We start from the raw sequence: 26987 nt of genomic DNA on the forward strand, positions 1-26987 counted from the left end.
CGGGGCAGGCGCCCCGTGCGCCCCCGCTCCCGCTGCGGGTTCTTGCTCTCTGTGCTGAGCGGCGTCTTTGTGTGCGGGGGTGTGGGAGGCGAGGCGCGAGGCCGCGTGCCGCCGAGTGTCCGCTCCCTCCCCGGGCGGGTGGGGGCTGCTCCGCGCCGCCCGCCGCCGCCTCCCGAGGACGCCCGCCGCCCGCACCACGCCGGGCGCTCCGCCCCCGCCCGCCGTCGCCGCCGCCGCTCGCACATGCCCGAGCCGCAGCCCCGCGAGCAGACAGCGCCGGCCGCCCGCCCCGCGGCCCCGGGCCCCGGCTCCCGCGCCGTCCCTCCCCGCGGGCCGGGCGCCGCGGCCCCGGCATGAGGAGCGGGCGATGATCCCCGCCAACGCCTCCACCAGGAAGGGGCCCGAGGGCAAGTACCCGCTGCACTACCTCGTGTGGCACAACCGCCACCGCGAGCTGGAGAAGGAGGTCCGCGCCGGCCAGGTAGGAGCGCCGTCGGGGACCATGGCCCGGCACGCCCGCGCGGCGTGGGGAGGGGGCGCGGCGCCGCCTGTCCCGCCTCCCCGGCTAGTTTGCAGCGCTTCTTTGTTTGCAGCCGCGGCTTTTGTGCTTGTTGACCTGAAGAGGGTGATGGGAGCGGCCCCCGCCTGCACCCCTGGTTCCAGGACCGGTGGTCCACACCTTCCGGGCCCTCTGAGACTGGTGTCGGGGCTTTAAGGGACTGCAGGGAGGGGTGTTGGTTCTATTTGTGTTCCATGTGGTGTGAGAGTCCACCCCGCTCGGTCTAGGCGCGACATCCCCGTGTGAGTGTGCAGAGATAAGAAAGGCCTGCGTGAGGAGGGGGGCCACACAAGATCGGGAAACAAGCTCTGTGGCACTCCCAGACATCCCAGCCCCACCCAGTGCCCTCTCACTTCCTGGTGAACGAGGTCCCTGTTTGCTTAGAGTGGCCGAAATCTATGGATGCCTCAGTTCCCAGCCTAGGCTCCAGAGCCAGGAGTGGGGGAAGACCCTGCGAGGAAAGGGTCTTGTCCAGGTGCTGAAAAAAACGGTCTCCTGTCTTTTGGTGCTAGGGCCTACCTTCTCACCGAGGTGGAAGGAGGGGGCCACGGGAAGGACTTGAGGGTCTGCTAATCAGAGAAACCTGTGGGTCAGACAGCTTTGGGCTGGGCAGTGACCCCAAAGAAGACCGGGAGCCTGAAGTGGTGGTGCATGCCTATAGTCTCAACAGTGGGGAGACAGAGGCAGGAGGATTGCCACAAGTTTAAGGTCAGCCTGGTCTTATTTCATGTCTGAGAGCAGCCCGGCTACATAGTGAGATCCTGTATCCGAAAACCAAAACAAACAGAAAGACTGGGGAATGATGGCATTTCTTAGCCATTATTCAGGACAAAGGCAGGCATAGGCCACTAATAGTCTTCAGTTCTGTCCTTGCCACTCAGGCAACTTGCAAAGCAGTCATGATGCAACCCCTGCCCCCAGGGAAAGCGGTGGGCAGAGCTGGGCCCAGGCTGCTCTGGGTTCCTTAGGATTCAGGCCTCCCAGTTCATTAGAATCTGAGACTTAGGGACCGTGAGCCCACTTCCTCAATCGTGGAAGTTCAGTATGAGGCCCTAATTCTCAAGGGAAGAGGACAAGGCTGGCCATCAGACTGTCTGATACTCCCTCTGAGCTCCAGATCAGTACAGCATTCAGCTCTGCATTGCATTCCCATTTCAGAATCAAATGATCTGCAAGCCTCTGGGCTGGGCTGGGGCTTCACTTCCTTTCTGTGTCTGTTTCCACAAGCTGTCTCCAAGTTAGTTTATCTGTCATAAAAGCTTCGTAAAGACAGAAGGTCAGAGAGCCTGGGAAGCAAATACAAGGTACCGATGCCTGCCCTGGAGGAGACTTAGTTCTGGGATTGCAGTGTGCTGAACTCAGGCCATAAAGATCCAATCCCATCCTCTGGCTCCTCTCCACTTTCCTTGCCTGAGGAAGTCCCCCAAAGATCTAGGGATTGTTAGAAGGCTAGAAACTGAATCCCCAGAATGTCTCAGCTCCACTCCCTTGACTGAAGGGTGTGGGTGGTCCTCTTCCTAAAACTAGAAAGAAATGTAATGTCTCGGAAGAGGGTTTTTTCATCCAGGCCTTTGTTGACAGACCTCAAGTCAGCCATCTTGCTGGGGAGCCTCAGCTGCTGTAGGTCTGGTGGCCAGGGCTATTGAGAATGTTCTTCTCATGCTCAGGATGCCATAGTGGCTAGGTACCCTGTTCAGCCCATTCTGAATCTGGTGAGTCAATGTCTCATTGAAATGGAAACCTGCCTGTCTGTTCTTAATTTAAGCCAGGAGAATATAGGGCACCAGTGACATTAACCCTTGTTCATCCAAGAGGAATTCAAGCAGGTGTTCTCCTCTCCAGAGTACCAGGAAGTTAGCCTCAATGAGAGAGTCCCTGGCTGTACCCAACCCCAAGGCTGATATGGGGTGACACATTCAAATGCTCACTGTCTCATCTTTGGGGCATTAGGATGTCTTCTCAGGAGACCGAGCCACCAGACATCATGACAGCACTCCTGCAGGCACTTAGCATCCCAGATGGTGTGTGCTGGGGGTCCTTGACCTCTAAGGCTCCTGGCACAAGCCACCATAGAAAACCGCCAGGCTTTCCTTGGCAGCTGGGACTCCCTGGTCCTTGCTTGGCATAGCTGTCTCTGCTTTGCTCCAACAAAATCCTGCGGAGGCCTCCCGTGGGCAGGCCTGACGGTGCTGACTGGCTGAGTCGGGCCAAACAGAGAGCTTTCAGAGTGGCTCAGCCACTGGGGGGGGGGGGGGCTCTTCTGGGAATGGTGAACAGTTAAGAGATGCTGGGATGCAAGGAAGGAGCCTCGCTGGAGCCTGAAAGTGGTGTGGTTGTCAGGTGTCCTGCCAGGCAGGAGGGACGGTGGTGGAGAGCAAAGTATGTCAGTTCTTTGCCTGGCACGGCCCAGGTTCTGGAATCATGCGTTCCCTCGGGGTGAGGGGGCAGGGATGGCCATGGACAGCAAGGACTCTGAAGGGGTCCTTGGGAAGCGTTGCTATTTCTTGGGGCTGCTTCTGCCTTGGTCTTCCTTTCCAGTTTTTCCGTTCAGCTTTCCTACCCAGAGCTCGGTGAGGCCCTTATAAGTACCAGTTATATTGGGAATCTCGGTGGTGGGGGGAGCACCTGGTCCCTTCCCTCACTCTATAGTCCTGGGTGTGGGGGTAACACCAGTTAGGAAGCTAGGAAGTTCAGCAGAGAGAACCACAAATCTCAAACGAACACAGACAAACAAATCAATGAATTCTGGGGTGAAGAAGGGCCACACAGGGATGAAAGGGTGGAGGAGAGTCAGCAGTGCTGCCCCATGCGGTCTGGGGAAACACCCTCCACCCTCCCACCCTCCAGAAAGCGCAGGCGTGCCTGACCCGCCACCCTTGTTAGGTGGCAGTTTTCTGAAGCAATGACTAACTCAGACTCCAGCCATCTTCCCTTGGCCTGGGAAGAAGGAGAGGGTGGCCAGGGAAGGAGAGGAGGCCAAGTGTCCAAGGCTCCGTGATCTCCCACCCTTCTTCAGTGCCCAGACTTACTGTATATCTGACAAGTGCTTTTAAGGCTTTACCTGACCAATAGTTCTGTCCATGATAAAAGAGTTTGAAAACCCCCCGCAGTGTGCCTGAACATTTAGACCGCCGCTACCAAACACACGGTACACAAGTGAACTCCTGCAGAGCCCGAGAGCAGCTAGGCACACCTGTGCCTGCACAGGGACCGCTGGGTAGGTCGGGTGGGCATGCTTTCTTCTGGAACCTGTGTGTGCCAATGCGCAGGTGCACAGAGGGGAGGCAGGGAGGCTTCCACCCAGGGAGCCCCAGCTCCCTAAAGACTTAAGCCCTAAAGACTCCAGCTTTGATTCCCTCTGAGCCTGCGGAGGTTCAAGAGTCTCTACTCTCTCTGTGGGGAGGATCGGTGTTGGGTTTCATGGAAACCTTTTCATTGCAGCAATTAAGCCAACAGCTGTGCGCTTTTGCTGAGGACGTTAATGAATTCTCCCACCTGGGCCCAGGGCACTGCCACTTGCGCTATAGGTCCTGTTCTCGATGGGTGGGAAGGAACTGTTTGGGGGCTTGGACAGGTCCTTGGGGTCCGCACGGGACTCAGAGTTGCCTGAGGGCAGATGCTGGGAGCAGTCTTGAGGAGTTGGGGTGGGAAAGGCATTGCATTCATCTTGCAGGAGGGCTAGCCTCTAGAGCTGGGAGCTGAGGCCCACAGGAGCTCTGGGGCCAGGCAGGGTGCCTACCAGTTCCCTAGGGCCTTGTTAGCTTCAGTAGTAGCATCAGCAGCCGTGGCATCTAGGGCAGAGCTAGGGACACCCAGCGGCTCACCTGAAACTCTGGGGGACGGCCGTCTCTTTTTTTATTTGACATATGTATTTATTGTGTGTGTGTGTGTGTGTGTGTGTGTGTGTGTGCATGTGTGTGCATGTGTGCATGCGCACGCCATAGTGCAGGTGGCGTGGAGGCTAGAGTTGGTTCTCCCCTTACCCCATGTGGGACCTGGCTATCAAACTCAATTCACTAGATTTGGTGGCAGTACCTTTACCGCTTGATCATCCACAGGCCTAAAGGCCACGCCCTGGCTTTCTCAGCCAGCTCAGGGTCTATGGCTCTCTTTCATTTCCACCTCATGGCTCAGAACCCCACTTAGGTCAGGACCAGGGGGCGTCCAGCCCACCCGGGACAGTAAATTTACTTCCCCTTCTCTGTAGGAGCCGGCACAAGGTGCTTTGGGACTCCTCAGAGCTCCAAGGTAGAGCTTAGGGACCCAGAGGGGCAAGGCCACTTGTTCTTGAGCTCCCAATGCATTTAAAAATAAAGAACTGCTAATACATTTTTAAAAAAATGGGCAGTGGTAGCTCTCACTGTGACCCTGTCACGAGAGCCACGGCAGGAGGACCACCACACATTTGAGGCTAACCTGGGCTACATGAGAAATTGTCACAAAAACAAACAATTATTTTAAAGATTTCCACTCTTTTGAAAAGCAGTTCTTACTAAGCAGGAGAGATGGCTCTGTGACTAAGAACACTAGCTGCTCTTGCAGAGGACCTGGGTTCAGTTAAAGGAAAACCCACACGGCAGTGCATAACCATCAATAACTCTAGTTCCAGGGATCTAGTGCCCTTCTCTGGCTTTCTCAGGCACCAGGCACACTTGGTGCCCAGATGTCCATGTAGGCAAAAAACCCAGACACATAAAAATGAAAAAATAGAGAAAAAGAAAAAATGTTTTTACACTCGTTTGTGTGTGTACAGAGTGCCCGCAAACGCGAGTGCACGTCACGGCACAGATTTGTTTTTATTTGTGTGTGTGTCTGTGCATCTGTAAGAAGCCAGGAGACACATCAGATCCTTTGGAGCTGAGGTACGGGCATTGTGAGCCACCTGCCGTGGATGCTGGTCCTCGTGATGGAACAGCAGCACTGCTAACCACTGAGCTGTCTCTCCAGCTCCTGGGTTTCTAAGGAAACACCTCCCATCCTCCCGCTACCCACCTCACTACCTCATTGAGCTCCTCCCTGATACTAACCCCTATAATTATAAACCACTCCAAGAACTGCATCTCTTGGTTTACACTTTTATATACTTTTTTTCTAAAACCTTCTTCTGACCCTCAATATAGTCATCTATACCTTTATTTAACAAATGTGTAATCCCTGGTTACATGCCAGGTGCTGTCCAGGGTCTGGGAAGCCATTGGTGAACATAGGATCAGGGAAACTGAGAAAGTGAAGAAGCCTGCATGCTGGCAGAGATCTGAAACAGGGCAAGGGGCAGCTGTCACCTCAGGTTGGTTGTCAGAGCAGACTAATATAAGGAGGTGACATTTGGGTGGCAACCCGAAGGCGGAAAGAAAGGTTCCATAGACACTCAGTTTGTGTTGATGTAGTAGATTTCCTGATGGCCTGGGGTGTGGCCCTGTGGTCCAGCACTTGCTTAGCAGACAGCAAGACATACCCTGGGCTTGATCCTCCATACCGCTAAACCAAACCAAACCAAACCAAACCCTCCAGCATAACTGAAGACTACAAGAAAAAGAGGTTGATGGAGCTCCCAGTCGCTCATGATTCTGGGGACTGGAAAGGTCAGAGTGGAGAGAGTTCAAAGAGCATGAAGCAGCAGCAGCATTTGGCCAGGACCACCTCCCTGGCTGTGTCACAGGGCAGTGAATAAATTAGCCCATCCAGAAGGAGCACGGGGTGGGCAGGGCAAAGAGCCAGGAAGCTGAACTCACTTTGTGGGAGCTGATCCAGTCCCCCGAGACCTGACCTGCTCCTGTGAGCCTCTCTCTCTGGTGCTGGCCTTGCCTCAGTTACCCCCTATGGCCCCAGCTCTATAGATCCACAGCTTTTCTACCATGCTCTACTGGGAAGGACCAGGCTTCCAGCACATGAACTCTTGGGGGTAAAAATCACAGTGCTGGGCTACCCAAGGGATCATTTCTAAGGTGACGGACAGTGTGGGTAGGTGGGGTAGATGAGTTTCAAGAGAAGTCCAGGGTAGGCTTCTAGATGAACAATAAAAAACAAAAGACAAAGCAAACACAGCAAAAACAAAACAAAACAAAACAAAAACCTCTGGAGAGATTCGTGCCAAAGTGTATCAAGCTCCTCGTTAATGTCATTAATTTCTTTACTTTAGATCTATTTGTCTCATCTTATGTGTGTGAGTGTTTTGCCTGCAGGCCTGCATGTGTATCTTATGCAGGCCTGGAGCCCTCAGAGGTCAGAAGAGGGCACCAGATTCCCAGAACTGGAGCTGTTGGGTTGTTGTGAGGCACCATAGCATGTGGGTGCTGGGAAGAGAGTCCTCCACCAGAGCAGTGTGAGCTCTTAGCCACTGAGCCATCTCTCCACTCCTCTGAGTTCAGGTTAGCCTGGTCACGTGGAGGCATGAGTGAGGTGCTGTGAGCTGTAAGGGGACAGTCATGCAGGTGACTGGGAGCAGCATGGTAGCTTGAGGTGGGAACTTCCAGGGCCTCGAGGTCTGCTTTGAAGGTTGAGCCCACAGATCATGGGGTTAGGGTAGATGTGGAGGGTGAGGGAAAGGGGGGGCTAAAGGGTGTTCTGGAGGCTCAGTGCTTTTCATACCCTAAGCCTTACCTGAATACTGGGGTGGGGGAGGAAGGCATGGGTTTTTGCTTTTAAACGTTTAAGTTTTCTGTGTGTGTGTGTGTGTGTGTGTGTGTGTGTGTGTGTGTGTATGTATGTGTGTGTGTTGGGGGAGGCATGAGCACACCACTTGCACATGTTGAGGTCAGAGGACAGTTTTGGAAGTCACTTCTTTCAGCCTCAGGTGACCAGGCCTAGTGGCAGGCTTGTGCCCTTACCTGCAGAGCACCTCGCCACCTGCCAGTACCATTTGTTTCAACCTGAAAGGGCAGCAAAGTGGGCGCTGTCCACTGTGAGGTGAGCCCAGGGCAGCTGTGCAGGAATGCAGCAAGCCAGGAAAGGCAAGGAAGATACTCCTGGAGGATGCTTCTAGAGGGAGCGCCGGGGTGGGGAAAGGCACGGTGACAGGGGGCCGGGGGTCTCAGGCTGAGAACTCAGTAAGCTTTTCATGTCCTCTGAGGATACAAATTGCCGCCCCACCCCTACCCCCAAGTTCCTTTCACTCCCGACAGACACAGTGTCCTCCTGTTCACAATGTCCCATTGTCTATTTGGTTCATTTCATGGTAGACACTTTGCCTCCAGTGTCCAGTTTCTTGTGGCTCTAAGGACATGTGGGGGAGTGTGGCCTGGAGCTCACTGACACATAGCACAACCGGGCAGACGCTTACGGATCCATCCTGGGAACCCCAGATATCTCTATCCAGAGGTTATTTCAGTCTTCACTTCCTTCAGGAAGAAATAAGTACCCCACCTGGGTGGAGGGGCAAACCATAGCTGTGGGGTCCAGTGCAAGGGCCGCCAGGGTTGCACTCGGAGTCTAGCACACCCCATGCTTGTGATCTTGGGGTGACCTGGTTGCTGCTCTGCCCCTCCCCCGCCGCTCAGTGGGTCCTGGCTTTCCCTGCTCCACTAAATCAGTAGTGGGTCCTGGCTTTCCCTGCCCACTAAATCAGTAGCCTTCCTTGGGCACTTTCCATCTTCTGAAGACGTGCTGAAAATTTTCATCTGCTGACATCTCTTCTCCTTATTCTTATGGGTTTTAAATATTTTAGTGACATTCTTATACTTGCAAATTTAACATTTTTGGCATTCTCAGTTTCTTTGTGTGGATCCAAGTCTCCATCTGGTGTCATTTTCTTCCCACCTGATCATTTTCCACACGTCTTCTGGCACTCTGTTCCCTTAGCTGCGGCTTACCACAGTCCCTGTGCCCCTTCGTGTTGGAAGAGTCTTTTCATGAGGTGTAGAGTTTTACACCGACTCTTTCTTCCCTGCACCCCGGTACCATACGGGTTCATTATGCTGGCTCGGGGCTTGTATTAGCTGTCATGAGAAGTCAAGTGTTTTCTGTTTGTCCCACTGATACTGGCTTCCTTCCTTTCTGTGCTCCTAGGGCACCTTCCCAGCGTCTCATGATGAGGGGCCCTGGCATCGACTTTTTATGGGGTGTTGTGTTTCTTGGTTTTATTGGCTTTTCACTGTACTCATTTCCACAACAAATTGCCACAAGAATGGGTGAGTTAAGACAAAAATTTACCGCTGGGCATAGTAGAGCAAGCCTTTAATTCCAGATGTCAAGCTGGGTGAGGTAGTGCATACCCACAATCCCAGCACTTTGGGAGGCTGAGGTGAGCAAAGGGATTCAAGGCTGGCTCAGCTCTCTCTGAGTTCAAGGCCAGCTAAGACCCTGTCCCTCCCACAACTCCTCCCTCCCACAAAAACAACAGCCAGCTGAGGAGGGGAGGGAGAGCCCTGTCAATGCCAGTTTGGGCTTCATATCGAGAGCTTGTTTAAAAAAAAACAACAAAAGGCCAGATGTGGTGGCATATACCTTTAATCCCAGCATTTGGGAGGAAGAGGCAGGCAGATTTCTGAGTCTGAGGCCAGCTTGGTCTACAGAGTGAGTTCCAGGACAGCCAGGACTGTTACACAGAGAAACCCTGTCTCGAAAAACTAAAACCAAAACCAAACCAACCAACCAACCAACGAAACAAACAAAAAACCAACAAAAGAAGCCTCCCGAAACCGCAAACTTTGAGGATATTGTATCACTCTTTTCACCGAGACAGGGTTTCACTGTAGCTTTGGAGCCTGCCCTAGAACTAGCTCTTGTAGACCAGGCTGACCTCGAACTCACAGAGATCCACCTGCCTCTGCCTCCTGAGTGCTGGGATTAAAGGCATGCGCCACCACCTCCTGGCTGAGCATCTGCATCACTGTCTTTAATTTCTCAGTGTTTCTATTGCACGCTTTTCCTCTGTATTACAGACCATGTCTCCCTCCTTGTGACATGCGCAGTAGTTTTGAAGGACGGTTGTCTTCTTAATGACATCCTGTTGGGCTTTAATAAAGGTATTGACTGTAGACTTTAGTATGAGGGCTCAGAGGAAGAAAGGCGCCACTGAGACACACTGGAAGCATGGGTGGGTGATTTTGGAGACAGTCTCACTGCGTGGTCCAAGCTGCCTTTGCACCGTAGCCTCCTGACTGTTGGGTTGACAGGTCCAGCTTCACATCCGCCTAGTGGATGTTGACCTTGTAGATACATATTAAACATCTGAACTTCATCTTCCTTTTTTAAAAATATTTATTATGTATATAATATTCTGTCTGCATGTATGCCTGAAGTCCAGAAGAGGGCACCAGATCTTATTATAGATGGTTGTGAGCCACCATGTGGTTGCTGGGAATTGAACTCAGGACCTTTGGAAGAGCAGACAATGCTCTTAACCTCTGAGCTGTCTCTCCAGCCCCCTTCATCTTCCTTTAAAGAGGATTAGCCTCCTTTGAACAAATTAATTAAATTATTTGCCCATGAGCCTTTGGATGCTAACTCTTAATCTAGTTGATTGACTCAGGTGAGCCTCTTCTCTAGGCCAGTTTAGCCCTGCTGGAAAGGCACAGCACTGTTGGGTTCTACCAAATAGAGAGTGGATCCAGAATTCTTCTTAGCATCTTGAGTGTGAGTGGCTGCCCTTGGTGAGCTGTGAAGGCTGTCTGTCCACCCTTGGTGAGCTGTGAAGGCTGTCTGTCCACCCTTGGTGAGCTGTGAGGGCTGTCTGTCTGTCCACCCTTGGTGAACTATGAGGGCTGTCTGCCCACCCTTGGCGAGCTGTGAAGGCTGTCTGTCTGTCCACCCTTGGTGAGCTGTGAGGGCTGTCTGTCTGTCCACCCTTGGTGAGCTGTGAAGGCTGTCTGCCCACTTCTCTGTTTTTCACAATCGTGTTGAGTTTTACTGCGCGCACATGATACTTGGTAATCAGTAAAGACTCAAAGGGACCCCTGTGCAAAGGAGCAGCCCCCCCTTCCCCTCCTCTTGCTGCTCCGCCTTCCTCATCCTGCCTGTCCCGACAACTCCAAGTCTGCTGATGGTTCCCCTCTCTGAGTAGCAATCACGATGTTCCTCCAGGTGGAAGGCCTGGGAAACCACAGTCAGGGATCCCAGTTGGAGACATCGGTTTAAAAACAATTGCTTCCTGTATTTTGAAGTGATATCAATTCCATTCATTTCAGCATAGTTTTTGTTACCTCATCTTGCTTGGGAGAGACACTCTTCAATAGGGTTTGGAAAGGCATTAACATGTATATGGTAGAGTCACTGAGTTTAGCCAGAAGTTCAGACTCCTGAGATATGCTTAAATATTTAGGTTTAGCACATATGCTTTTCACAGCACAGTACAATTGCATGTAGTGGAGTATCATTCCTGAAATCACAGGATTGATGCAAAAATGTCGCTACCTGAGCCCAAAGGCATAACACAGGGCTCTGAAGTTGGGCTGTGAGCATGCTTTTTCATCGTAGCCAGTGAAGCTGGGCGGTGAGGGCGGGGGAGGGGAGCACGGGTCGGCACTGCTCTCTGTGTAGCGCACGTTAGCCTTGGACTCATCATCCTCCTGCTTCAGCCTTCTCATTGCTGGGGCTGTGAGTGTGTGCACTACCTGCTGTGTGGGTTTTGCCGTACCCGTTTGCCAACAGTTACTCAGTGGTTGTGGCAATGCTGTAAATTAGTGGCGTTGCTTGACAGTGTCGTCTGAGACCACTCGACCGGCTTAGCCTTAGGCATCCTCCTTGGCTAACAGCCTCTTTGGATGGACCACCATTCAAACTCTGCCTTAGATTCCACAGGCGGCCCATGATGCCTTGAAGGCCATAACTCTAGCTGGAGGCCTAGCAGACCAGAAGGAAGGCCCTTGTTTCCCCCTCCCAGTGTCTTTTTTCCCTGTCTCCTATGCCCTTCTCCATTCACAGGGCCACACTCACCATGCTGGTCTCTCATGGCCTTGTGAGTTAGAGCAGGTGACAGCCAGAGAGCTGCTGCCAGTTTAGGTGCTGTTAGACCCGTGTCAGATGCCTCTGAAGTGACTAGGGCTCTGCTCCATCTCAACTTCTTCCACAGGTGGACATTGAACAACTGGATCCCCGTGGTCGGACTCCCCTGCACCTGGCCACCACGCTGGGGCACCTGGAATGTGCCCGTGTGCTCTTGGCACACGGCGCGGACGTGGGCAGGGAGAATCGCAGTGGTTGGACAGGTGGGCACCTTGTTATCTTAGTCCTTCAGCCAGTGTCCTGGAGTGGGCCGGAGAATCACACCCTGTGACATCACTTCCCCCGCCCCCAGTGCTACAGGAGGCTGTGAGTACCCGGGACCTGGAGCTGGTGCAGCTGGTGCTGCGGTACCGAGACTACCAGCGGGTGGTGAAGCGACTGGCAGGCATCCCCATGCTGCTGGAGAAGCTCCGGAAGGTGAGATCCAGCTTCCCTGCCCACTGCAGCCCAGCATCCGATTCTAGTGCCAGCTCAGCCCTTTTCTTTGTCTTCCTCCAGGCCCAGGATTTCTACGTGGAGATGAAATGGGAGTTCACTAGCTGGGGTAAGAGGAGCTGAATCTGACCCGGGGACTTTGAGTTCACTGTCCCCTGCCGGAGTGTCGCTCCATGCTCTTCATGGGGTCCCTTCTCACTTAGCCTCAGATCAATGCCAACTCCCAGCCAGGTCTTCGCAGACTGCCTCGGCTGCTGTCTTGTTGCTATTATCATCATCTCTATTCCTGTGTAATGATTTGCCTGTCGTTTGCTCTAAGGTAAAGTCCAGCAGGCAAAAGTCTTACCTTGTCTGGTGTTGTACCTCCAGGGACTGGGACATTGCCTGGCGTGGATTTGGTGTTCAGTAAATGCCCATTGAGAGCGTGGGTGAGAGGCTGAGTGAGTGAATACACAGTGGGTGTCAGAGACAGTGGTGTGTGAGCCATCCCTGTGCCCAACCTCAGATCTCTCAACTCTCCACGGGGGGACGGGGCTGAAGGAAGGGCTTCTTCCTCCCTTGCAAGCTCTCTAGTCTTTTTCTGGCTGTGTTATCGACTTAGTTCTGTGCCCTGGGCTGGCCCAGGGAACTGAAGCCCCTTCTGACCTTCACTTCTACCCAGTGCCCCTGGTATCCAAGATCTGCCCTAGTGACACCTACAAAGTGTGGAAGAGTGGGCAGAACCTGAGGGTAGACACCACACTTCTGGGCTTTGACCATATGACCTGGCAGAGAGGGAATCGCAGCTTTGTCTTCAGGGGTCAAGGTCAGTCTGGGAGTAAATAGGGCAGGGTGGGAGACAGCAGACAGCCCCCGACCACCCTGACCGCTGTGCTCTTCCCTGGCGGCAGACACAAGTGCCGTGGTCATGGAGATTGACCATGACCGCCGTGTGGTATACATGGAGACGCTGGCCCTGGCCGGGCAGGATCGGGAACTGCTCCTGGCTGCTGCCCAACCCACTGAGGAGCAAGTGCTGAGCCGGCTGACTGCACCGGTTGTCACCACACAGCTTGACACCAAGAACATCTCCTTTGAGAGGTGAGTTGGTGCAGCGTGGCTAGCCTGAAGCTAGCCTGATAGGCAGCCATTTCACCTGGACGACTCTACCTCCCCAGGAACAAGACTGGCATCCTGGGCTGGCGCAGCGAGAAGACAGAGATTGTGAATGGGTATGAAGCCAAGGTGAGGGTACAGCTCTGGGTCCCAGAGCTCGGCCATGCTCAACAGAGCACTCCCAACGCACTCTTTGGCACTGTGGGCACAGAGGCAATTCAGCACAGAGAAACGCCTGAGATCAACAGTCCTCCTGCAGACGGACATTTTTGGGTGTTCTGTGTTGCATGAACTGCTCAAAAGCAGAGAGTCTCCCCCAGAAAGTAATTTTAGGCTCTCTGGCAGCGGGGAGGAACAGTTTCTGTGAACCAGAACCTCGAACCTCCGTTCAGAAGCAAATTTATTGATTGTACACAAAGGCTCTGTTTGGGATACAAGTTCCTCAAACCAAAGCCTCTTTGATCTATTTTATATGTTCTCCGAAGGGAGCCATCACACCCCTGCAACCTTATTGTGTGGTGTTTGCAGTACCCAATAATTCAAGATCTCCAAGTGTGCCTGGATAGTCTTATGACCAAAGTCATGCATAGATAGGAAATAATTCTATAAAGCATGGAAAACAATCGCTGTTCTCTACTGTGATCTCTTCAAGGTCTAGGTACCTTCACCAAACACTAATACATTCATCTGTTGCCCTAGATACGGGGAGAAATAGCTGCTGTATTCGAATGTTTACCCTAGATTCACCACTAGGTTCCCACTGTGGGCCTTTGTGGAGTCCTTAGGACAGTCATGTCCGGCAGTCTTCTGCCGGGCTGTGTGGGTGTGTCCTCACAACAGGCAGGTGCTCTCACGCCACCTTACACATGTGTCCTGAGCCCTCCCCATCGCACCCCATTTAATTTAATCCTAGTACCCCACTAAGTAGGCTTGCTGGGCTGTTTCGTCTGGCCTACAGATAGGGTTGCAGTGCTCCCCTGTTCTAGCAGAGTCACCGAGATACTTACAGGCGCCGTGCACATCTTTACATAGCAGAGCTGGGGATCAAAACCAGGCCTCTGAAAAGCTGCCACTGTGAGGCCCCACCTCCCCAGCATTCGATGAATGAAGGTGCTGACGAAGACTTTAAGGCTGTACATATGTTGTCTCCTTCGGGAAGCCCTCCTCGGTTCTATATGCTCAGATAAGGGGCCTTGGGTGTCCCTGCCGGGGCATGTATCTCTGTTTTATGACTGCACATTTTCTTGTCTTTCCAACTAGAGTGTGACTCTCAAAGGAGATGGTGTCAGCTTTGTTCGTTGTGTCTCTGATGCCGGCCTCAGTGGTTGGTCTCTAGCTGTTCCTCTGAACGTTTGTTTGTCTAGACTGGGGCTGCAGCTGGGGGAGAACGCTTGCCCAGTGTACAATAGGCCCTGGATTCAAATACCACTAAAAAGTTTGTTGAATGAATAAGTGAAATAATTGGCTATATTTACTTGCCCACATGCAAAGATTCCCTCCAAGGTTTTTATTGTTTAGCATTCCCTTGAGCAGCACCAGGCTGTCCCCACCCCCTCCCTCTCTGTTCTCAGGTATATGGGGCCTCCAACGTGGAGCTCATCACCCGGACTCGGACAGAGCATCTTTCCGAACAACACAAAGGCAAGGCCAAAGGTAACAAGCTTGAGACAAATTGGGGGAGACACTGTAGATGGGCGGGACCACCAGTCACCAGTCTGAGGGAGGGCGCTCCCAATAGCATTCTCTGGCCACTCAGTGCCAGGGCGGCTCAGTCAGTCAGGCAAATTGATTTCAACTCAGATAGGTGCCTGCCATACTGCAAAGATTCTTAGAGCTCATTTGGGTTCAGTGATTGATTACTGATGTCTGTGTTGCACTTAGGAGAAAAGTGTCATGCATGCCACTTATAGGTTCGTCTAGGCATCTGATTCAATGCTTTGGTGGAAAATCAGAGAGCCTTGCCACTGAGCCTGTGTGCTTGCTTATACCACACACATTCATTGGGCGCCATCTAACTTGTCTCAAGTGGAGACGTGTAATTTCTACTTGTCTGAGAAGACAGTGAAGTCGCTAACGCGGGTGTGCACTCCCACATACCCTACTTACTCCCCTAAAGAAGACAGGCGTTTTGCTGTCCAAGGTCTCCAGCCTGGAGAGTGGCACTTTGGGAAGTTTCCCATGAGCTCTAAGTGCTTTTATTTATTTTATTTATTTATTTATTAATTTAGGGAGACAGGGTGTCACTCATAGCCCTGGCCCCAAATTCTTGATGTAGACCAGGCTAGCCTCCAACTCACAGATACCCACTTACCTTTCTGCCTCCTAAGTGCTGGTATCAAGGGGCCACCCACTACGTCTGGCTTAGGCCCTTTCATTTCACCCAAGTGTGCAGTGAGTCCTGGACCATGTTCCTAAGAGCCCTCATCACTTTAGGTGGGAGTGGCTAGGAATGTGAGGTGTGAGAGCTGCCCACACCCCTGCCTTAGATCTCGGGTGCAGTTGCTTTGGATGAGGCACCTATGTGTATGCAGCTGCAATGTCCTGAGGCCCCACATTTCTTCTAGGTTGTAAGACACCTCTGCAGTCTTTCTTGGGAATTGCTGAGCAGCATGGGGGCCCCCAAAATGGGGTGAGTGTGTGTCAGGGGTGTTACTGTTTTGAAGGATGTGGGTGTGACTTAAGAGGAGGCGCTGGTGGCAACCTGCCCACCATGACCTATGTGGGCTTCCTACTCACAAGGCAGTGTCAGCTCTATGCTGGAGGTGGGAGGGAAGAGGGACTGTGTCACCAGCCCCTGACCTGGACTCGGGCTAAAGCCTCCCTCCGTGCGGTCTAGACCCTGATCACTCAGACCCTGAGCCAAGCCAACCCCACTGCCATCACTGCGGAGGAATACTTCAACCCCAACTTTGAGCTCGGCAACCGCGACATGGGCCGTCCTATGGAACTGACCACCAAGACACAGAAGTGAGGCCCCTGCTCTTTCTGGGGAGGGATGGGCAGGCCAGGGGTCTGAGAGGTGCTAGGAGGCCATGGCTTCCTACAGCTCCCCTTACCCCTTGGGATCTGGGGGACCAGGTTCAAGGCCAAGCTGTGGCTGTGTGAGGAGCATCCCCTGTCCCTGTGTGAGCAGGTGGCTCCCATCATTGACCTCATGGCTGTCAGCAATGCACTTTTCGCCAAGCTCCGGGACTTCATCACATTGCGCCTGCCTCCTGGCTTCCCAGTCAAGATTGGTGAGCTCCTCTTTCCCCCAATTTCTCCTCAGTCACTTTGAGAGGGTGAGGTTTAGAAGAAATCTGGGCAGTGGGTCTAAGGTATGAGGGGCTAGATGTTGGTGTTTAATGGCTTCCTTGTCCTCAGAAATCCCCGTCTTTCACATTCTCAACGCCCGCATCACCTTCGGGAACCTCAATGGCTGCGATGAGCCAGTGCCCTCCGTACGAGGCAGTCCCAGCAGTGAGACCCCATCCCCTGGCAGCGACTCCTCCAGCGTCAGCAGCTCCAGTTCTACCAGTGAGTCTCTCCGCTCCCCCCCCAGAGTCCTGCCTTCTCACAGCTGGGCTCTGTTTCCCTCCCTGACTGACCCCTGGCCCACGCCCCCAGCCTCCTGCCGCGGCTGTGAGATCTCCCCTGCGTTGTTCGAGGCCCCCCGTGGCTACAGCGTGCTCGGCGGCCAGCGAGAAGCTGTGCCTCGTGATGAGGACGATGACCTGCTGCAGTTTGCCATCCAGCAGAGCCTGCTTGAGGCGGGCAGTGAGTACGACCAGGTGTGTTCCTGACGCCGCTCCACGCCATTCCAAGTGCTGGCCGGCCGGCGCAGCTAACAGCCCGCTCCCTCCAGGTCACCATTTGGGAGGCACTAACCAACAGCAAGCCAGGCACCCACCCCATGTCCTGTGAAGGCCGCCGACAGGACAGGTCAGTGCCCATGAGGTTGAAGAGAACTCAGAGGTGCCTATTTCCTCTTCTACCCCCAACACACATGCACAGAGACTCCCACTAACCTGTCAGACTGCACGGTGACACCGGAACCCTGCTAGGCCCAGAGAACCCTTAGTGCCTGCAGCAGGGCTCCATCTGGTATCAAAAACCCGTTATCAAGATGGCTTCTGCCAAACCCCTTTCCTGGCACAGGGTGGGTGGCCAGTGCTCCAGGCATGTGCAGAAAGCAGGGACCTAACTCCCAGGACGTTCAGACCCTCAACAGACAGGTTGGCGGGACCTGGGATCTTCCATCACCGGGTGGGGCCAGGACAGCCCAGTGAGACTCATGGCCTCCCCTAGAAGGGTGGCAAGTCTGCCCAGCCCTGGGGCCTCCACGATGTCTCCTGCCCCACTTACGAGCAGGTGTCCCAGGTGTGCCGGGAGCGGGGAGCGCTCGACAAATCCTCCCCGCCCCCAGGAGCGCCCCACCCACGCCGCAGCGCCAGCCCGTGCCCCCGGCACCAGTGCCCAGCCCTCGGCCCAGCCCGGGTCCCAGCTCCAGCAGCCACGTGTTTCGGAGCTACGACGAGCAGCTGCGGCTGGCTATGGAGTTGTCTGCGCAGGAGCAGGAGGAGAGACGGAGGCGAGCACGCCAGGAGGAGGAAGAGTTGGAGCGCATCCTGCGGCTCTCGCTGACCGAACAGTAGCGCCCTCTGCTGGGACCCTCGCTCACTCCACGCAGGACCCGGGTCTGCGCACCTGCCGTGCAGCTGCAGGAGTTTGGAGCCATCACATCGGGGGTGTAGGGGTGCACCAGGCTTGAGATGCCAGGGGTTTGATACAGGCGTGGAGTAACTCTCCAAACCAGAGCCCTAGAGGCATGGCTGTTCTCCCTGCTTTGCTGTACGGTGACCCCCTAATCCGCTTCTCTGGACTTGGGTCTGTCCAGGGGCGGAGACAGGTGGTATTGAAAAGGAAATGAATCCTTGAGAGGAGCATTGTCCCTGTCCCTTGCTCCTTCTAGCTGGTCCTTCTTCTTGCTCACTGACCCCTCTACAGGACACTGCCCCTGAAGCCTTCGCATCTCAGCTCTTCACCCCTGGGAGGCAGCTGATTGCCCTGTGTGCTGTGTCGCTGCTTTGTCCCAGACACAAACCAGCACATCAAGGGCCCAGCCCCTCCTCACCCCGGCATTTCAGCGTCAAGTGCACTTAGCGGGGTGCCCAGCTCCCCCAGCTCCCACACAAGCTCCCACACCTGTCCTGTGTCTCAGGGTGGTCCCAGCTTCTCCTTAGGCAGCCAGAAATTGGAATCCCCATGCCCGCAGTACGTTTTTTATTGTGATCAGGGAGTGTGTCTAAGGTGCCCCTAGTCTGGACAAGGCCTGATTCCCTCACGGTGCCTTGGGGAGCGGGGGCAGCATATGGGCTTGGGAGCGAGCACTAGACCCAACATGAAGGCATTGATCAGGGCCCTGGCACCACTATTACCACCCACCCGTTCCTACCAGCTGCTGCTAGCCCTCTGTGGTTGTGCACCCCTCTTGCCCCCATTCTGGGGCTGAATAACACCCTTTATCCAATGGTGCTAACCCCGGCTCTCCCTGTTCCGCCCTACCCACCTAAAGAAGCACAGTCCCCCCTCCCTGGGCAGGGGCCCATGCACACCCTTGTCTTGGGGCCACCTTCTGGCTGGCTTTTCTGCCAGGGGTTCAGAAGGGGCACAAAAGGGGGGCAAGGAAAGAGCAACAAAGTGAAGCTGTTCTTCCTGTCCCCTTTCCTGATGCCAGGGGCACCAGACTGATTCTGAGGCACAAATAAAGAGGTTTCAAACCAGATGCTTTTCTATCTAACTTTATTGAGGGAGAAGTGCCTACGGTGGGTGGGAGGTGGGGTCTTTGGAACCTCAATGCAAAGATGGCTGACCTAGGGTAAGAGGCTGCCTGGCAGGTTCTCAACCCAGCTTGCATTTGCTGGGTTCCCCAGGTTTCCAAAAAGGGAATGGGGGGAGCCATCCATGCAGGAGGCACAGACTTGTATTTAGTAAATCATTTCATTAATTATGCCTCAGTTTTTTTATAGACTCAGTAGAGTGCTGGAGGCAGTGTGTGTGTGTGTGTGTGACCTTCCTTATGCCAGTTCTCCTGAGATTTCTCTGGTAGGGTATGTCTGTCTCCAAGAAGCTGCCATCTTTGGAAGTGGGAAAAAGAGGAGAGCCCTGTGCCATAGATGGATGGATGAAGCCAGTGGGTCAGGCTTTGCCAGCAATAGAAATGGGGTGCCCCTACATACTGAGGAGGAAATCAAGTGAGCTTATTAGGAGAAATGAGGGAATTTTCCTGAGACTCTGGGGATACCTGTTGAGATCCATGTGAGGTCAGCCCCAGGCAGCGCACTAATACTAAGCATTTCCCCTGCCCAGGGTAAGGGACAGAGGGACACCACCTCACCACTAAGCACCATTACTAAGGCCGGCATTATCCCAGGCTCCCTCTAGGCCTAATCCTGTAAAGTCGGGGCCTAGTACGGAGCTCAGTCCTTGCCACTTAAGATCCCTGTGTCCAGGCCTCCTGCGAGGGACGGAGTTTCTTTTTCTGGTCTCACCCCTAACCCCAAGCCCAGGAAGCAGGGTACGGAGTTCCAGACCAAAGGTTGGTGATGCCAGTCTGTGCGCCCTGCTCCATCAGATCTGCAGCGTGTGCAGAGCTTTGCAGCATATATGCCAGGCTAGTCCGTGCCATCCACCAGCTCACACAGCATGTTTTCCAAAGCGGTAATGCGCTCCTCCTGGGCTTGCACTCGCTCGCGAAGGGCCTTCATCTCCTCCAGCAATGTCTCCAGGGTGTGCTGCTGCTGATACATGGAGGGCAGAGGAGACCATGGCAGAGAGCAGGAGGCAGCGGGTAGAGCTAGGGTAGAGCAGGTCAGATCTGAGAGCTTACCGACAAGGGGGAGTCGCTGGCTGACTGGCTGCGCCGGGGACTAGCTGGCGGACGTGCATCTAGGATGTTGCGCTTGGTGATCCGAAGCTCGCGGTGTTTGGGAGGTACATAGCCTTCCTTCAGCGAAATGAGTATAGGTTCTGCATCCTGACCTGATAGCCACTCATCTGCTTCCAGGGCTGGCTCAGGGCCGGGCGTGTCTGGGTATAGGTCGTCCTGGAACAGGTCCGACTGAGGGGTAGAGTGGACAAGAGGGCCGGTGTGAACTGGGCACTGGATGGCTGCTTTTTGATGCTTTCCAATCAACCCCCTTGTCGAACTCTTCTCTTTCCTCACCTTTCGAGGTACGGTCATGACGATGGGTTCACACTTTCGTTCATGTAACTTGTAGAACCTATGAGGAAGGGGAATTCAACACTCTTGCTGTCTCCCTGTTCTTTTTAAAGCCCCATGTCTGGGACTAAGGTGTTGGAAGTCAATACACTGAGTAACTACCCGAGTAACTACCGTGTACATTGAACTTTGCACACATCAGTTTTGGGGTAAAACATCTCGGGTGGAATGCCAGGCTAGTGGGTGGCGGGGCAGTCACTGAAAAAGATGAATGTGGCTCCTTTCTCTTTTCCAAAGGGTAGCTCAATTAGGGGAAGACCTGGAGAGCAAAAGCTGACATGAGGAACAGGGGGATAGAAAGGACTGAAGTGCTGACCTGGCAATTTCACATTTGCTGACATCCAGTCCCCGCTTGGGCATGAAACCCATGCCCCGCTGCGGCTCTTTGCTGCTGAAAGTGTTCAGATAATGCACAAAGGGTGGTTCGTCCGTAATTTCAAAGTACCGAATGCTACTGTCACCCTGCAAAACCAGTCAATTGAGAGGAACGGACAGACAGGACCCTCATCTCCATCCCAGCCGTGGTCCTTCCCACCCAGCCTCCAACACCTTGCCACACAAGTAGACAATGCTGGAGTCGGGGTCATAGAACGGCAGCAGCACTCCATTGCTTGTGTCCATCTCCTGCAGGGCCACTGGTTCTTCAAAGTTGTTCTGCCGAGCACAGAAAGAGTGACCAGCCCTGTTCATCCTCCCGGGCTGCTTCAGACTTCACTCCAAATCCCATGCATTCCCAAGGCAGATCTGGTGAGACCCACAGGCTCTCTTCTAGACTTTCTCATTCCGTTTCCCTGGCACAAGTACACCCTGTGCGGTTGCATGCAGTCACAGCAAACCACCCCCAGGGACTAGGCATCACCAGGAGGGGGCGCCAGCGGGAGCTCCTTCAGGCGACGCAAAAAAAAAAAAAAAAAAAAAACCAACAGAAAACTGGGTAGTGTAGGGTGTGAGGTGGCAGCAACCTTCAGCCCTGTCGGAATGGGCATACCCTTCGGGTGCGGGACGTCTGGCCCCTCGCCCGTGATGCCAGCCCCCGGGGCACACACCCCAAGCCTCCAACTGTGTTACCGGGTCCCACAGGCCTAGCTCTCTCTGGCTCATGCGGGTGAATCCCGTGGTGAAGATGTGACCCAACCGCGTGAAGACAGCCCGCATGGGCCTCATCCCCTCGTGGGCTGCAAACTTCTCCTGGGGGCGGGGGGTAGGGGAAGAAGGGAGGAGCATCACCCTACTGCCTGCCTTGGGGAAGATGGAGATCTGAGCAACCACCTTGCCAACCTGAGTGTGGGGTGGGCGGGGGAAGAGTCCTAAGAATGAAGTTTCACAGAGGTCAGTGGCAGGACCCTGGCCTGGAGACTTATCAGGGCGGGGACCGAGCAGGAGGTGCGGAGCTCTCAGCAGGTCCCAGACCTTAGGCACTCTCAAGGGCTGATGGATCCCTGGGGCAGGCGATGTCTGCTGGCTCCCTGGGGTTGCAGTGGGGCTTTACACACAAGGGAGCCCTGTGCTCCGCTTGGGCCTCTTGAGCCGGGCCACCGCTCGGGAGGGTGCTCCTGGCTGATCCTGCAAAGCGAGCCATTGCGCCGGCTCGGCCTGGCCTACCGGGTCCCAGAGTGCGAGTTGCCGCTCACTCATCCTGCTGAAGCCGGTGCTGAGCAGCTTCCCGTCTGCGGTGAAGACGGCCCGCAGCGGGCGGGCGCCCTCGTGAGGCCGGGCTCGCTCCTGCTCGCAGGGTTAGTGGGTTAGAGTACCCGCCCACATAACCGCCCCACGCCGCTCCCAGCCGCGCCACTCCTGTGCTCCATGCAAACATGCACATCCCCTACCCCCACACCCCAGGTTAGACAGGGGCTGGCCAGGACAGGGGGACAGGGCCATTGCCCTCCTAGGGCACCCAGCCCTCCTAGGGCACCCAGCTGGGGCATGCAAAGCTTGAGGATTGTTTCATCCCCACCCAGGGGGTCAATGGGTGCGAAGGGGGTCAGTACGAGTTCAGGCCCCAGACCCTGGAAGATGGCGTTGGCTATCTGAGAGGAGAGGGTCCCAGAGTTCAGGTTTCATGCAGGTTCTGGTTGGAGGATGCGGTTTCCAGCTTCTCCCCTCAATCCAAAGACAAGGAGCTCTCCTCGGGAGCTCAAGATGCATGGGAAGGGAAGGAACAGGAGCAGGCAGAGGGTTGCAGTCTGGGGGCTTACTCAGGGAAGAGGTTGAGACTAAAGCCTGCAAGGGGTGCGGGGGTCATGACTAATCTCTGGAGTAGGGATGGGACAGGTAAGAGCTGGGGCCAGTGGCTCTGATGACAGTGGGTAGCAGGTGCTACCAGCTGCTGTTGAGCAAGGGGTGCTAGAGAATAGTCAGGCCAGGCACTCACCGCAACCACCTGACTCTTCCGGGGGTCAATGATTCGCAGGGTCTTGTCCTTGCAGGTAGTGGCTAGCAGGCTACCATTGCTGTTCCAACACACACTGTGGATGACGTCAGGGTGGATGTCGTCCAGGCTCAGCAGGATCTCCCCAGTGCCCACATTCCAGATGATGATGACATCACCACCTGTCCAGAGTGTCCAGGCCTGGTTATCTGGGCCCCCACCTTCCTCATTCCCACCCTCATCTATAGTCGGGACCCTTCTTAAACATCCCCAGACCTGCGCTGAGCAGGACATTCCTGGCAGTGGGGTGCCAAGAGAGGATGCCCACACGCTTGGAGTGGCCCTCGAGTGTGATGACAGGTTCCGTGATGTTGCGCACCGGGGTGTAGTCTGGAATCTGCCACACCTAGGTAGGAAGAAAAGGACAACAAGTAGGTGGGATACAGGGAGAGCTCTGCCCCCTCAGTGCTTTTGGCCCTCTTGAGTGCTAAGTGTCAAGTACAGGATAGTGTAGTGGGGTGGTGGTGCCCAGACAGAGAAGCAGCAGTTCAGGACCAGGGAGCATTGCCAGCTCTCCAGAGACCTCCCCATTCACTCTGTCAGGAAAAATTTCAGAGTGTTGTACCCCTTCTCTTAGGGCCTCAAGTTGATCACAGTTATAATTAGTTCTAGGCAGTGCATTCTGGGAGGGAGTGGGTATGTATTTAACCAAAAATAATCTGGGAACCGGCAGCGTAGGGCAGGGCTTCTGGTGCCCTTCCCCAGCACAGGTGAGGCACCTCTCTGCTCCCCTACCCAGCTGGCAGCATCCACCTGGCTCCTACCATGATGGTGGTGTCGTCTGAAGCACTGGCGATGACGTTGTCATTGTGTGGGCACCAGTCAATGTCCAGCACAGGGCCAGTGTGCCCAGTGACCAGTGGGTAGTTCTTATCCACACGTCCTGTCTGGAGGGGTCAGAGAAAGAGATATCGGACCACTCGTGTGTGTGTGTGTGTGTGTGTGTGTGTGTGTGTGTGTGTGCACGCACGTGTGTGTGCACACTTGTGCACACACTGGGACCTGGCACTTGCTAAGCAAACACTAAACTACTGAGTTGCATCCTCAGGCCCTCCTGGATGTGGTTTTGGAGTGGTCACTGCCATTTGCTGACTCATCGATTCTGTATCATTAGTTTTCTTTTTGCAGACATCTCTTAGCCTCTTATCCAGTTCACTCTCTGAACTCTGCTGAACAGCACAGAGTGAAATCATTTGTACCAGGGAATCTGATTCAGAGAGGCATGGTGACTTAACAAAGCACCCATAGCAAGACATTAGAACACAGACTTGAATTAAACCCAGTGTTCTTCAAAAGACACCTATTTGGAGAAGGACTTTCATTTTTAAATATAAGGTCTCATTATGTTTATTAGCCTACGTTGGTCTTGCCTTGGTCTGCTCAATGTTGGGCTCACAGGCATGGACCCCCACACCCTGTTCCCCAAGTTGGGATCTGTGGGAAGCTCCTAGAAGAGACTGAAGTGAGCAGCCCTGAGTGCAGTGTCCTCGTTCCTGCAGCAGGTCCTTCCTTCCCTTGGTTACACCTGGAACCACGTCAGACCGTCCTGGTGCCTAATACCCCTTAGCCAGGGCTGGGGCCCCATTTTTCTTTTTATCTCCATCAATTGATTTTGGGAGCTGTGAAGACTCTGCAGGGGTTGGCACTGGCCCAGACCATGCAGCCTGGGAGAGGGGGTGGCTAAATGGCATTGAAATGGCAGTCACACTGGGGAGGAGGTGGCGCTGGCTGATATTTGAGCCCTTGGGATGGTGTCTCTGGATGGTGTCTGCATTGTCCAGGGTGAGTCATAGGCTATTGTCAGGCCTCTTCCTGACCCTGCCACTTGTGGGGCCTCCTCTAGCAAGGTATAAGGGTCAGTATCTAGATCAAGGCTATGCTTTGGGGTCTCTACCCCGGGATGGAGATGGCCAAGTGTCTGCGAAGGTGACAGTCATTGCCTGGCCCCTTTTCCTTGGGTGCAGAGGAAGACTCTGGCTTTCTGTATTTTTTCCTTTCATTTAATTTTCATTCTACCCCAGTACCAGAACCAGAATCTAACACATTCTCTCTCTCGTACTGGTGAAAAATAAGTCAGAATCTGACTACTTGGCTCTGCTGCACCGGACCAGCTACAACACTAGCTCTCATCTTGGTCCCTGCTGGGAACAGGGGCTGCATGGCCTAGAGGGTGAGCATAGGCCACTCTGATATTGTTGCTCAGAGGATGGGGAGGGGAGAGCCGCCAATTCACAGAGACTGCCCTTCTGATGGAGGACTGGATTCCAGGGAGACAGCCCAGGGGTCCCAGACAACCGGTTCCCTTCCCTCATCCCTCACCTTGGCCAGAGGCAGGACAATGAAGGCACCCCCACCTCCAGCCTCTACAATAATGGCTAGAAATTTGGGGTTGACGGCACAGAAGGCGCTGTCCCATGTGACCTTGGATACCCGGATGTCCTCATAGGCCTGGTCGGCCTTTGCTGCCTGACCAAACACATGGCGGAACTTGCTTTGCCGCACCACTCTCCGGCTCATGGCTGGAGCAAAGACAGGGGAGAGCAGAACCTAGAGGCGCGCTGGTCCTTGATCCTGCCAACTGCGAGAGGGAGGAGGAAGTGAGCATTATCTGGTAAGGAGCAGCGGGTTTTCTTCAAGGTGATCAAGGCAGATCTTTGTCGCCTGTCAAGTGTTTAATTTGAGAGGCTAGGATGGGGAGTCTGGCCACTTAGACACACAGGCTAGGGGGGTAATGGAGGCTGACATAGGACTGAAACTTGCTGCGGGACACAATGTTTTGAGGAGCAGTATCAGTGGGTCTCCCCCTGCTGCTGGTCACGGATGAGCACTTTTTTTGCAAGTGTTTATCCCTCCTAGAGACACACTACTCAACATACTCTCTGGTAATCATTGGACGTTAGTTCAAGGTTAGTTGTGGGGCTAGGACTCCAGCCCTCAAGATCCCAAATGCTCATCTCTGGCAGAGTTCAGGCACATGTGTCTTTTTCTACAAATTTGCCAAGAGAAACATTCCTCTGGTTAGCCTGTTTCAACTACTGTTTCCTCCCGTGGTGAGGGGGTTGGGATGTGCGGGACTGGGCAGTATAAGGTGGCTCTCCCTTCCGTCCATTTCACCATGCACAGGCTTCTCTGAGAAGACCGATTATGGACAAGTGACATGAGTATCATACTTTAGTCTGGCTTTTTTGAGTGTGTTGCCTGTGCCTGCGCTGGGGCTTCTAGTAGGTTCTCCTGAGGGTGGCGGTCCATGACCCCATCGGCAAGGACCGCAAGGACCAGATGTGTACCAATGAGGAGGTGAGGTCCTTTTTCTGGAGCCAGGACCTTAGCTATGCCACTTTCCCCAAGGGGACACACCAGGCTCTCCCAGAGGTCAACTGTTTCCTGGCCCTCCCCAGCCCGGGCATCCCTGTGCCCTTCAAACCGCTCCTGCAGCCCCAGGCCTAAAGCCCGGCCTACCCACACCCTCCTCTAGCCTCCTGCTCTGGCAGTGAGTTCTTGTGAGACTAGGTGTCTCCTCGCTAGCCGCTGTCCGGCCAAATATAGACACCAAGTCCGCCCTGCCGGACCGAATTTAGCGGCGGGGAAGGGGGGGGGCGCAGATCTCTGCCCCCTCCAGAGACCCCGCCCGCTCCGTTGGCTGCGGGGGCGGAGGCGGGGAGGAGGGTACCTGGTCCTAAGCCGGGCGGGGGTGCTCTCGCAGCGACTCCTCTGCGGAGTGGGCCGGGGTACACGGGGGGCCGAGGGAGGCGTCGGCGGCACGTCCGGGGCCGGGCACTGGGTCGCGCGTTCCGGCCGCTGTCTGCGGTTCTCAGCTGCCTGCGGGCTCCGCTGCTGTCCCAGCTGCTGCTGCCATCAACCTGGGGGGGCGGGGCCGAACGGGGGGGGGCAGGGCCAGGCCAATGCGGCCACGCCCTGTCCAGCGCGGGAAAGTCCTGCGTCTCAACTTCGTCTGCCCCGGTAAAATGGGAAAAGTAAGTGTGCGTGCGCTTGAGGGGTGTGCGCGCCCCGTGTCTCCCTCCGCCCCTCGTATGTAGGTTCGGGTGACCCAGGCGCTCTGTCCAAAGCGGGACACCGAGACTGGGAGCCACCGCCAGTGATCAGGTGCCTGAGCGCCGCATTCTTGCCGCAATCGCACAGCTAATTTAGTCGTTCCCAGCGGGCGGGGCTGTGGGGTTGTACAGCCAGGACCGGCTGGGAAGAGGCCCTAGAAGATGCTCTGGGGAAATCGTCTCAGTCGCTTGATTGAAGGTCTAGGCTGGCCTAGG

General features: G+C 54.6%; 2 protein-coding genes across 15 annotated transcripts; one reads left to right on the forward strand and one right to left on the reverse strand.

Moving 5' to 3' along the window:
• The first annotated feature begins 350 nt into the window (after nt 1-350).
• On the forward strand, nt 351-18794 carry Ankrd13b (ankyrin repeat domain 13B). 9 transcript variants are annotated; one of them, XM_085695372.2, is made up of 15 exons: nt 351-481; nt 11568-11703; nt 11793-11917; nt 11999-12044; nt 12597-12740; nt 12826-13015; nt 13093-13159; nt 14602-14683; nt 15595-15659; nt 15867-15997; nt 16109-16266; nt 16394-16546; nt 16637-16800; nt 16875-16951; nt 17381-18794. In XM_085695372.2, exons 1-15 carry the CDS (start codon nt 368-370, stop codon nt 17778-17780), a joined length of 2052 nt encoding a protein of 683 aa, XP_085551498.1. In that variant the 5' UTR covers nt 351-367; the 3' UTR covers nt 17781-18794. The 9 variants fall into 9 exon arrangements, with proteins under 9 accessions (XP_085551498.1, XP_085551501.1, XP_087766413.1 ...); XM_085695375.2 differs by having other exon boundaries at nt 17436-18794; XM_087910287.1 differs by adding an exon at nt 17168-17244 and having other exon boundaries at nt 16394-16800; nt 17436-17571.
• On the reverse strand, nt 18795-26780 carry Coro6 (coronin 6). 6 transcript variants are annotated; one of them, XM_085695382.2, is made up of 11 exons: nt 26390-26780; nt 25039-25297; nt 23484-23606; nt 22936-23065; nt 22663-22841; nt 21894-22013; nt 20841-20945; nt 20608-20753; nt 20235-20292; nt 19899-20129; nt 18795-19806 (listed from the first exon to the last, which is right to left on the reverse strand). In XM_085695382.2, exons 2-11 carry the CDS (start codon nt 25234-25236, stop codon nt 19684-19686), a joined length of 1413 nt encoding a protein of 470 aa, XP_085551508.1. In that variant the 5' UTR covers nt 25237-25297; nt 26390-26780; the 3' UTR covers nt 18795-19683. The 6 variants fall into 6 exon arrangements, with proteins under 6 accessions (XP_085551508.1, XP_085551506.1, XP_085551507.1 ...); XM_085695380.2 differs by having other exon boundaries at nt 18795-19809; XM_085695381.2 differs by lacking the exon at nt 21894-22013 and adding an exon at nt 21360-21479 and having other exon boundaries at nt 26390-26773.
• Between the last annotated feature and the right edge of the window lie 207 nt (nt 26781-26987).

This window comes from Myodes glareolus, chromosome 9 (assembly GCF_982192425.1).
Source record: "Myodes glareolus chromosome 9, mMyoGla1.1, whole genome shotgun sequence".
Classification (NCBI taxonomy): Eukaryota; Metazoa; Chordata; class Mammalia; order Rodentia; family Cricetidae; genus Myodes; species Myodes glareolus.